We start from the raw sequence: 10,567 nt of genomic DNA, 5'->3' as shown, positions 1-10,567 counted from the left end.
GCATTCCTGTGGACATGGTCGGAGGCACGTCCATCGGGGCCTTCATGGGCGCCCTGTACTCTGAGGAGCGGAGCTACAGCCAGATGCGGATCCGGGCCAAGCAGTGGGCTGAGGTGAGGGCCTGGGCCCTGGGGCTGTGAGGGCAGGAGGCCCTTGGGGCCGTTGGCCTGAGCGCACAGGAGAGAACAAAGGGTGTGACCACACCGTGCTGAGGCCTGGCTCTGCTTGGTGCCTGGTCTTAATTTGTAGAGGTGACTGAGGACAACACGGAGAAGTCAGTGCCAGTGAAAGGACTTCAGCGTCACCCACAGAACGAGAGGCCCAGCCAGCCCACCGGGCCACAGGGGAGCCCCAGGCTAGATCCAGGCTCTGGGGGTGTGGGGGACACACATTCCCTATGGGCCCAGGCTGCCGTCTGCCCTCCCGTGCTGATTTTATAGGACAGACCAAGCCCACTGAAACCATGAGCAGGGTCAAAGCATGTGCATCCTGCTTTTAAAGAGAGAAGGGAGCGGGCTCTGAGGGCACGCTTTCCCTGCTGTGAGCCACCATGGCGGCTCCTAGCCAGGGGCCCAGGGGCCAAGCCGCACGGTCACTGAGGACGCAGTGCGCTGCAGCCTCCACGCGGGTCCGTGATGGCAGGCAGACCTGTCCCTGCTCCGCCCCCACCAGTCCGGTGCAGGTGTGGGACTGGCCAGGGAGCCCTGGGCCTGATGCCCCGTCCTGAGTTGGCAGGGCAGGGCAGGGTGGGGCTTTCCCAGGCTGTCCTCTGCTCTGCCTGTCTGCATGGCCTGTGTCCCCTGCTGAGGGGTGGGTGTCACGGGGGCTGCCAGGTTTGGCTCTGTAGGTCCCTCTGGTGCTGGGCAGGGGTGTCCTCCAAGTGAGGGCTGTGCTGGCCATGGAGGACCCTGGGGATGTCCCATACTGTCCTGGGCCCCTGTCCTCCAAAGCACACGTCCCTCTGCTTTTCCCAAAATAGAGTCTTCACATGTCTCAGTTTGAGCACATGGGGGCCAGAGACTCATCCTGGCTGGGGCCACCGTCCTCACAGGCAGAGGGTCCCCCCTCTCTATCCCCGACCCCCCCGCCTGGGCAGCAAGTGTGGTCTCTGGGAGTGGGGCGTCCGCCACAGCAGGGTGCGAGGGCCGGCCTGGGCCAGCTGCCCTCCCGGGGACCGTGTGGGTCTCCTTGGTCTTGGAGGCCTCAGAGCCAGGCGGGCACTCCACCATTTCCCCAGTGCACTGTCCCGGCCGTGCCCGGTATCCTCCCCGCCAAGCAGGTGGCAAGGCCTGCCGAGGGTCCGAGGGCGTCCCCATGGGACCTCCAGGTGTGCCACTCCGGCCATAGAGACCTCCGCCCCCCAAGGAAGCTTCGCGGACACCTCATTTTGTTTGCGGGAAGGACACAGTGTGCCCATATCCCTGCTCCCTCTCAATCCAGCCTCCTGCTGGGTCCCTCAGAGTCACCGATGCCTGTGCCACCAGGTGGGGGTGTGAGCCCTCCTCCTCACAGGAGCCTCCCTGTGCCCCGTCTGATCAGGACATGACGTCGATGATGAAGACCGTGCTGGACCTGACCTACCCCATCACCTCCATGTTCTCGGGCGCCGGCTTCAACAGGAGCATCTGCAGCGTCTTCAAGGACCGGCAGATCGAGGTGCTGCCAGGAGCCCCAGCCCGGAGGGTGGGGGCCGGCAGCCTGCGGAGCGCGCCCCTGAGCCCTGTCCCCCCCCAGGACCTGTGGCTCCCCTACTTCGCCATCACCACGGACATCTCAGCCTCCGCCATGCGGGTCCACACGGACGGTGAGTGCCTCCCCCGGGCGCGGGGCAGAACAGCTCCCGAGCAGAGGCGTGGAGGGCCAGTTCCAGGCGGTGGCAGAGGAGAGCCTGGTGGCTCTGTGAGCTAGTGGGGCCGGAGTCACCTGAGGAAACGTGGAGGGCCAGTTCCAGGCGGTGGCAGAGAACCTGGTGGCTCTGTGAGCTAGTGGGGCCGGAGTCACCTGAGGAAACCTGAACACGAGATGACCCTGCCCTGGGCACAAAAGGTCGGCCACTAGGGAGACTGCCAGGGGACAGAGACCCCAGCCCAGACAAGACTGGGGGAGGTGGGGACAGCAGTGCACACTGAGCAGGGGGAGTAATGGACACGCTCAGGTGACAGGGCACACGGAGGGCCCGTTCGGGTCAGGGGTCTTGTCGGGGAGGCTGGATGAGGACGTGGGGAAAGCTGATCTGAGGCAGCAGCTGAGGCCCTTTCCCAGGCAGTGTTTTTGGGGCTGCGTGACTGTGTCTGGAGGCGGGAGGGCGGGGTGGCGGAAGGCTTGGCACACATCGTTGGAGCCTGGTGCATGGCCTTTGGGAACCCTCGGAGCAAGCCTGGCCTCTCGGGCCTCGGGTTCCTGCCCCAGAGACACGGCATCCTGGAGGTGTGTCCAGGCCTGGTGCCCTCCCCAGGGGTGGGGTGTGCAGGCTTCAGGAGCTGGGGGTCCAGAGACTTCTCTGACCCTTTGCAACCCACCCCCCAGGCTCCTTGTGGAGGTACGTGCGTGCCAGCATGTCCCTGTCGGGCTACATGCCCCCCCTCTGTGACCCCAAGGATGGACACCTGCTGATGGACGGGGGCTACATCAACAATCTCCCAGGTACCGCTGCCAGCTCCGCTCTGGATGGCTGGCACATGTCCTCCTCCATGTGCCAAGGGAGGTGACAGGCTGGCACAGAGCACAGAACCCACCTGCACACGCACCCGGGTACCGTGAGCCCCAGCATATGGCTCTGTTTGTCAGCCCAGCAGCACTCAGGACAAGGGCCAAGTGGAGGTGCTGGGAGCAATTATGTCCCGTCTGTGCCCGCAGTCAGAACTAACAGCCCACAGGTGTTGGGTTTGCTGTGGGGGAGGCCCTCCCCTGGGCACACCTGTCACCTGTTGGACAGTTCTGTGCACTCGGCTGCCCCCTCCACAGGCCCAGGCGTCATGGCGGAGTGAACCCCTGGCTCTCAGGCCCTGCCGGGCAGGCTCTGCCGCCATTCCCCAAGCTCTACACCCACCCGGGGTTCTGCCTACGTCTCCCGGGTGGTGACCAGGGCCGCCTCCTTCCCAGCGGATGTGGCCAGGTCGATGGGTGCAAAGGTGGTGATTGCCATCGATGTGGGCAGCCGGGACGAGACGGACCTCACCAACTACGGCGATGCACTGTCTGGGTGGTGGCTGCTGTGGAAGCGCTGGAACCCCTTGGCCACGAAAGTCAAGGTGCGGGCACAGCCCTGTGCCCCAGGGGACAGTGTGGGCTGCCCAGGTGCCTTCTGTGGGCAGGGCAGTGGGCAGTGCCTTCCTGGCTCTGGGTCCAGCCGAAGGGAGGGGACAGGCCTGGCGGAGCTCGTCTGCCCTGGGGGTGGGAGGGCAGCAAGGCCGGGGACCAGAGCGGGGCTGTGCGGCAGGTGTTGAACATGGCGGAGGTGCAGACGCGCCTGGCCTACGTGTGCTGCGTGCGGCAGCTGGAGGCGGTGAGGGACAGCGACTACTGCGAGTACCTGCGCCCCCCCATCGACAGCTACGGCAGCCTGGACTTCGGCAAGTTCGCAGAGATCTGCGTGAGTGTGGGCTCCAGGCCAGCGCGGTCCGGTGTCTGGCGGCCTCCTCCCCAGCCTCCCTGCCCTCGCTGCTGAGAGCACAGGAGGCGGGGCCTGGCAACTGGCTCCAGGGTCCCCACCGTGTGTGCAGGAAGTGGGGTACCAGCACGGACGGACAGTATTTGACATCTGGTGTCGAAGTGGTGTACTGGACAAGATGCTGCAGGACCGACAGGGAACCAGCAAGATGAAGGCGTGCGACGTGAGTTCCGGGCCTTTCTCCCGCCCTTCCTCCCTCCGGGGATCTGCCCTCCGCCCCCCTTGCCTGTGGCAGGTGCAGGGCTCCCTGCAGCCAGTAGCGCCTCGCAGCGTCCCTCACCTGCCCATGCTGCAGTTCCCCACAGGCCAGAAGAGAGGGCCGCGGCTGGGGCCTCTTCCCGCATCTGTCCTCTGCCTCCCTGCCCTCGTGCTGCACGGGGTGGGGGCTGCTCAGAACTCTGCCCAGCTTCTGTGACCCCGTCCCACACTGGGGACTGGGGTCCTCAGCAAGCTGGGGTCGCGGGGAGGGGCAGGGCTGCTGTTGGGGGGCACAGGGATGGTGGCCCTGGCCAGATCTGTCCTCTACCTTGGCCTCCAGGTCCTCACCTGCCCCAACGCCTCCTTCACGGACCTTGCCGAGATTGTGTCACGCATCGAGCCCGCCAAGGTGGCTGTGGTGGACGGTGAGTTGGATGCCCACGATGAGTGCCCACAAAGCTGAGGTGCTGGTGGCAACGTCCACTCCTCACCCCTGACACAGTCAGCAAGCCGCCCCGGACTGGCTGGCTGTGTGGGGACCTGCGCCACTGTAGCAGGGTCCCACTCTGGGGAGGGGACGACGCAGCCCTCCCTCTGCACAGACGAATCTGACTACGTCACGGACTGCGAGGAGGTGCTGCCGGACAGCCCCCCCGACGCCTTCACTGGCTTCCAGCGCATGCCGGCCGGCCTGGGCTCTGACTCGGTGAGCTGCAAGGGTCCCCGTGCCCTGCAGCCCAGGGCCAGCCCTCAGGCTCGTCCCCGCCTTGACCGTGAGCTGTTTGCTTCTAGGAAGATGAGCCCTCGCCTTCGCACCAGCACCCCGGTCTGGCTTCCCCAAAGTCGTCCCAGGACGCCCTGTCCCCCTGGCCCTGTGGCCAAGATGGGTAGAGTGACTGTCACTCCCTGCAGCTGGCACCTCCTGGGGGAAACCCGGCTGGGGTGTCTTGGGCCTCTCTGCACTGGCAGCTCCTGGCGGGGCACTCAGTCCTGGCAGCCCCTGCACACCCAGCAGCCCTGGGGTGCGCCAGCACCCGCCAGCACCCTGAGGCCTCCGAGAGGTGTCGGAGCTCCAGTGCCTCCATTTAGCGTGTCAATAAAGGTACATCTGATTGTGTGGGACGCGTCGTCCCTCCGCCGAGCCCAGTGGCAGGCAGCAGCCCCAAGAAGCGCCTGGCTGCAGGCCAGGTGGGCGTGGCATTGCCTGCCCTCCTGGAGGTCGCCATGTGGGGACCCCAGGCAGCCCTCTGCTGTGACTTGAGACCCCTGGGGAACTCTGGGCCAGGCAGGGAGGGCACCCTGCGTCGGGTGGAGCGGGGTTCTCGAGACCAAGGATGCGCCTCTCCCCAGTCCTCGCACGTTGCTCCGGCTCGGTCCACACAGGCGGAGGATCGCGCTTCATTCCTCGGGTCGTGGGACAGCCCCAGGGGAGGCCTTTTATAGGAGAAGAGGGAGAACTGCTGGCCCGTGACCATGGGATCCACGATTCCTGCAAGGCTCAGAGCTGGGGACGCGGGTCTGTGAGGGGCAGGGAGACCCCTGACTCGAGGACCTAGGACCTTGCAGACAGGCGACTGCCAGCCTCAGCTTCCCTACCGGTTAGGGAGCTGACAGACAGCCCCGCCCCTGCCCCTTACGTCACTAGGCCGAGCCGCCACCTTAGGCCCTGACGTCACGGCGGACGACCTAGTTGGGTCAAGGTCCGGGCCTGACGTCACGGCAGGCGGAGCCACTGCCCAGGTCTGGCATCACGGTGGGCGGCCCCCCGAGTCCCGCCCCTGACGCTACGGTGGGCGGAGCGCCGCCCCCGGTCCTGGCCGCGGCTCCCGGTGCGGCTGGATGCGCGGAGGCCCCGACGCGGCCATGCAGGTCCTGGGCCCGACCCTGGACACCGCGCGGCTCCCCCGGCGGAGGCGGCGGGCGCGGGGCGCGCTCTGAGGCCGGGGGATGCGCCGCCGCCTCGACCATGGGCGCCGCCGCCTCCCGGAGGAGGGCGCTGAGGAGCGAGGCCATGTCCTCGGTGGCAGCCAAAGTGCGGTGAGTGCGGCGGGCCGAGCGTCCCTGCACCGTCTTCCTCCCTCCCACCCCCGCCTCCCTGCGGCTGCCTGAGACGGCGGGGGCCCGCTGCCCGACATCACGGTCTCCCACACACAGACACATACAGGTGACAGGCCCGGTCTGCAGGTCCGGCCACGGGGCACTGGGACCCAAGAGTCCCCTGAACTGCGACCTGCCAGCCCTGGGCTCTCTGGGTGGGATGGGAGTGCCTGCCCTGGGTGATCCCGACTCCTCCCTCGCTGGCGCGATGGACCGGGTGGGGGTGGGGACACTCCGCGCTCCTGCTTCGGGAGAGGTCAGGGGCCTGTGTGCACTGATAGCACACCTTGCTGTCCATCCTTCAGAGCAGCCCGAGCATTCGGCGAGTACTTGTCCCAGAGTCACCCTGAGAACCGGAACGGAGCAGGTAGGGCCATGTGAGACAGTGCCAGACGCAGCCCGACCACACTTGTGCACCTTATGGCCTGAGGCCCAGCCCGTGGGCCGTGGGGCGTGATGGGCAGCAGCCGCCCTGCTGGGCTCCCTTTCTCATGCCCCCTGCCCTCACTGGCCCACAGCCCCAGGAGGAACTCATCACCATGGCACCCACCCAGCCTGGGCCGTTGGCATGGCAACAGGCCTCCTGGCACCCCCGGGGCTGGCACCACTGTCTCTTGGGGCCAGCTGGTGGGGGGGAGGGGAGAAACTGGCACTGGGCACAAGAGTGCGGTGGCAGGCTAGGAGGTGGCCGCTTGATCCTGCCCCCCATTACCCACAGGTAGCACAGCCCATCGCCCCCACGCACGCACAGAGGTCCTGGGCTCGGACAGGAGGGAGGTGGGAGCGTCCCAGAAGAGGACATGGGGACTAAGGCTTGGTCAGTGGGGAGGCTGGGAGGCCGGGGCCTGCGGGCTGCAGGCTCACCTGGCGCCTCTTCCCCAGATCACCTGCTGGCTGACGCCTACTCTGGCCACGACGGGTCCCCCGAGATGCAGCCAGCCCCCCAGAACAAGCGCCGCCTCTCCCTGGTGTCCAACGGCCGCTACGAGGGCTGCCTCTCGGAGGAGGCGGCCGTTGGGAAGGCAGCCACAGTGGGCCCGCAGCCCCGAGTGTACACCATCTCCGGGGAGCCGGCCCTGCTGCCCAGCCCAGAGGCCGAGGCCATTGAGCTGGCCGTGGTGAAGGGGCGGCGGCAGCGGGAGCGGCACCCCCACCACCACAGTCAGCCCCTACGTGCCAGCCCGGGGGGCAGCCGCGAGGATGTCAGCCGGCCATGCCAGAGCTGGGTGGGCGGCCACCAGGGCCCCACGGAGTGCCCGGGATGCACCCAGCCGGCCCCCGACCCCTCCCCTCGGGCCTTCGCGCTGGGCCAGCCCCCCCTGCCAGAGGCTGCCAGCCGCCGTAAGAAGCTGGAGAGGATGTGCAGCGTCGACCGCGTGTCTGGTGAGGGGCCGGCTCTGCCAGCAGCAGCCGTGCGAGGCTCGGACGGCGGGTGGGCGCCCTGGTCACAGTGTGCGGGTAGGGTGCTGCCGCCACATCTCATGCCCGTGGCTGGCTTGGGCCCTGTCAGCACCAAGTCAGTCGGGCGCTTCCTCAGAGAGGGGTCCTGAGAGGGTCCTGAGGGCCTGGGAAGAGCTCGGCCCCTGGGGAGTCCTAGGAAACAGCCCTGCCCTGGCACCACCAGGCAGGGCGCCCACTTACCGCAGGAGGGAGCTACACGGCTGTTGGGCCGTCTTCCCGGGGTGGTTGAGCTGTGTAGGTGGGTAGGGAGCCCCCAAGTCCTTCTTGCGAGGTCTGGGACGCTCAAGCAGCCCGCACCTCCTGGCTCTGAGGTCATCTCCTGGAGAGCAGAGTTCTAACTAGCTGAGCCACCACGTCCTCCTAGGAAGCTGCTGAGCCGTCTGGGCTTCGGCAGCTGAGCGAGCACACACTGCCTCGTGACCCCATGCTCATCTCCGCCGGCAACAGCAGAAGCACCCCCTCCCCCGGGGCTGAAGCCTGGGCATCAGGTTCACCTCCAGGACCCCATGCTCCTCTGAGAGTCACAGGCGAGGGCTGTGGGGGTCAGGGTGAGAGGGTTGAGCCGACTGGACCTTTGTCCACCCTGTCTAGGAGCTGCAGGGCCCTGGAAGGGACAGCCCTCAGCAGGACGGTCTCCACCTCACCCTCCTGGAAGAGGCGGGGGGGCGGGTGGTCTGGCCGAGCTTACGCCAGAGTGTTCTGGCTGCAGAGCAGGCCCTCGAGTCCCCGGGAGGGGCTGCAGCCATTGTCCCTGCCCTTGAAATGGAGACAAAATGAACCCTTTTCCTGGACACCCTGGGGACAGGCTGTACTCTCAAAGGAACGCTGCTCGACTGTGGGCAGCCACAGAGAGAGAGACACAGGGACAATCAAAGCGTCACGAAGCCGCTGAGCTGTCCAGGCTCCAGCAGCCAAGCAGGCACACAGTGCCTCATGGCCCCGCACTCACCTCCGCCAACTGCGGCAGAAGCACCCCCTTCCCCAACAGCTGGGGTAAAGGCTCCAGGAACCCCCAGGACTCCCCAGCCACTGTTCTTTTCCAGATGACACCCCCATCCGCACCTGGTTCCCCAAGGAAAACCTCTTCAGCTTCCAGACAGCAACCACAACTATGCAAGCGTGAGTGGTGGGCCCGCCTGCAGGGCCTGGGCCGGGCCCCTCCCCACACTTGGGACACTGCCAGACCGAGCCCACCTGGGTGGCCCATTGCCCAGAAGCGACACCAGTCTGTGGGAAGGCAGGACTGGCTGCTCCTCCTGCCCCCACCCCACACCTTCCCTGCTGCCTGCCCGCCCTCCCCATCACTCCCAGCTCCCTCTGTCTGTCCATCTCGTCCTGTCCTGTCCACAGGACCTGGCCCAGGGCTACAGCTGATACAGTGACCCAGGGGGTAGTTTTCCCGGGCCTGTGTCACCCAGCTCCGCCCTCACACATACCCCAAACAGCAGGCTGTTCGCATTCCGTGCACGCACGAGTAACCACAACTTAAGCCTCCTAGGGGTCTGCCCTTCACCCGAGACACACATCCAGGTGTTCTGTCCTGAGGTTCCTTCCAGGGAGACATCCTTCACTGCAGTGTTCCTCACACGGAAAAAGCGCCCTAGCCGCTTGCTACCCTGGGGGCCACCACTGCCCTTGAGCTGCCTGAAGGCGCTGATAGTCCCAGGGCCGACAGGGCCCGGTCAGGCCTCTGGTCACAGCACCTGGTGGCATGGGCTGTGGTGACTGCAGTGCCCACTACCCACAGCGTAGCCAGCCGGCACCTTGCTGGTGCCAGGGGTACTCGTGAGGGCCACTGAGTCAAGGACAGGGAGGGGACTAACTGCAGGGACCTGGGTGCCGAGGGGTCGAGGCTCACTGTGTCTTCTCTCTCACGCTGCCCCTTCCGGCTGTACCTCCAGCATCTCGTAAGTACCCTGTGGGACCTCGAGCCTAAGGGCACGTGTCTGTCCCTGGGGGACCCTCCCGCCCCCAATAGGTTTGGGCAGGCCAGGGACTGGGGCCTTGACCGAGGAAGCGCTGTGTCCCAGCGTGCACCGAGGCCGCAGCAGGCCTTCAGGGAGCCGGGCGAGGACGGGGCGAGGCAGGGCAGGACCCTGCTGCCTGGCCCGGCGCCCTGGATGCCCGCCGGTTCCTGTGCCCGCACCTCGGTGCCCTCGTCTCTGCCCCTCTGCCTGTGGCCAAGGGCCGCGCTGATTCCCCGTGGTTTCCCAGGGTGTTCAGGGGCTACGCGGAGAGGAAGCGCCGGAAACGGGAGAATGCTTCCGCGTCGGTAACCCAGAGGTAGGGCCTGCCAGCCACTCGCCACCGGGCGCCGTCTCTTGTCTGTGCTGGTCTGTCCTGGGCCCACCCGGCCCGGCAGACCCGGCAGACCGGATGGGGGAAGGGCGGTGGCGACCACTGGCCTGGCCCTGCTCTGGGGACGCGGCAGGCAGGAGAAATCATGTGGCTTGGGCCCCCCAGGCCTATGTTTTGTGGGTACATTGACTCGAATTGCAGCTGGCTGGGCCATCATTTCTCTTTCTGGCTCTCGAAACCCAGAGCTGTGGGGTCAGTGTCCAGGAAGCTTGTCTGGCCATCTTGGACATTGGGCCTTGTCAGGGAACAGTTTGGGGACAGAGAAGACCTGCCTGAGGTGGCCCAGACATAGCGGCAGGGGAGGGGCGTCTGCAGCCCCCAGACCTACCTGGGGTGGTGCAGACAGTTGGGGTGGTGCAGACAGTTGCGTTGCTGAGCTGGGCGTTGGGCACAGGAGCCCTTGACTCAGGGAGGGAGGCTGGTGGGGTTCAGAGTGCCTGGGCCCAGGGAGGAAATGGAAGGGTGTGCAGTGGAGGTGGGGGGGTCCCCGAGGGAGTCCTCCTGGGATGGAGGGTGGGCTGCAAAAGAAAGCTTGATCATGCACCTTTGCGCTGGCGGCCAAAGGGTACCCCTAGAAGGGTCTCAATAGGACAGAGACTGGGTGGGACGTACCTCTGGGCGGGTGGTGGGCGAGTTTAGGGGCTCCGGGAAGGCATTTCTCACTGAAAGTGGGGAGGGCAGAGCCTCAGGCGATGTCAGGGGCAGCGGTGGTGGCGGGCGGGCACCCCTTCCAGGGCTTCACCAGCGCCCGGCACTTCCTTTCCCAGGAACTTCCGCAAACAC

The 10,567-nt window shown here is 66.5% G+C and overlaps 2 protein-coding genes across 2 annotated transcripts in view; both read left to right on the top strand.

Annotated features, from left to right (window-relative positions):
• Positions 1 to 5,156, top strand: part of PNPLA7 (patatin like phospholipase domain containing 7) — a 60,687-nt gene extending 55,531 nt beyond the window's left edge. The window contains exons 28-36 of the mRNA XM_025051142.1: positions 1 to 113; positions 1,540 to 1,656; positions 1,735 to 1,804; positions 2,527 to 2,643; positions 3,103 to 3,251; positions 3,440 to 3,592; positions 3,723 to 3,833; positions 4,209 to 4,293; positions 4,471 to 5,156. Of these exons, the coding sequence (XP_024906910.1) occupies positions 1 to 113; positions 1,540 to 1,656; positions 1,735 to 1,804; positions 2,527 to 2,643; positions 3,103 to 3,251; positions 3,440 to 3,592; positions 3,723 to 3,833; positions 4,209 to 4,293; positions 4,471 to 5,129 (1,574 nt within the window). The 3' untranslated portion in view covers positions 5,130 to 5,156. The remainder of the gene's footprint in view (positions 114 to 1,539; positions 1,657 to 1,734; positions 1,805 to 2,526; positions 2,644 to 3,102; positions 3,252 to 3,439; positions 3,593 to 3,722; positions 3,834 to 4,208; positions 4,294 to 4,470) is intronic.
• A 616-nt stretch (positions 5,157 to 5,772) lies between these two features.
• The window catches only part of NSMF (NMDA receptor synaptonuclear signaling and neuronal migration factor), an 8,662-nt gene continuing 3,867 nt past the window's right edge, over positions 5,773 to 10,567 (top strand). The window contains exons 1-7 of the mRNA XM_025051271.1: positions 5,773 to 5,905; positions 6,271 to 6,332; positions 6,848 to 7,348; positions 8,470 to 8,545; positions 9,328 to 9,333; positions 9,641 to 9,709; positions 10,552 to 10,565. Coding sequence (XP_024907039.1) covers positions 5,835 to 5,905; positions 6,271 to 6,332; positions 6,848 to 7,348; positions 8,470 to 8,545; positions 9,328 to 9,333; positions 9,641 to 9,709; positions 10,552 to 10,565 — 799 coding nt within the window. The 5' untranslated portion in view covers positions 5,773 to 5,834. The remainder of the gene's footprint in view (positions 5,906 to 6,270; positions 6,333 to 6,847; positions 7,349 to 8,469; positions 8,546 to 9,327; positions 9,334 to 9,640; positions 9,710 to 10,551; positions 10,566 to 10,567) is intronic.

This window comes from Pteropus alecto, unplaced genomic scaffold, assembly GCF_000325575.1.
Source record: "Pteropus alecto unplaced genomic scaffold, ASM32557v1 scaffold67, whole genome shotgun sequence".
Lineage (NCBI taxonomy): Eukaryota > Metazoa > Chordata > Mammalia > Chiroptera > Pteropodidae > Pteropus > Pteropus alecto.
This window is presented reverse-complemented; position numbering and strand designations above follow the sequence as displayed.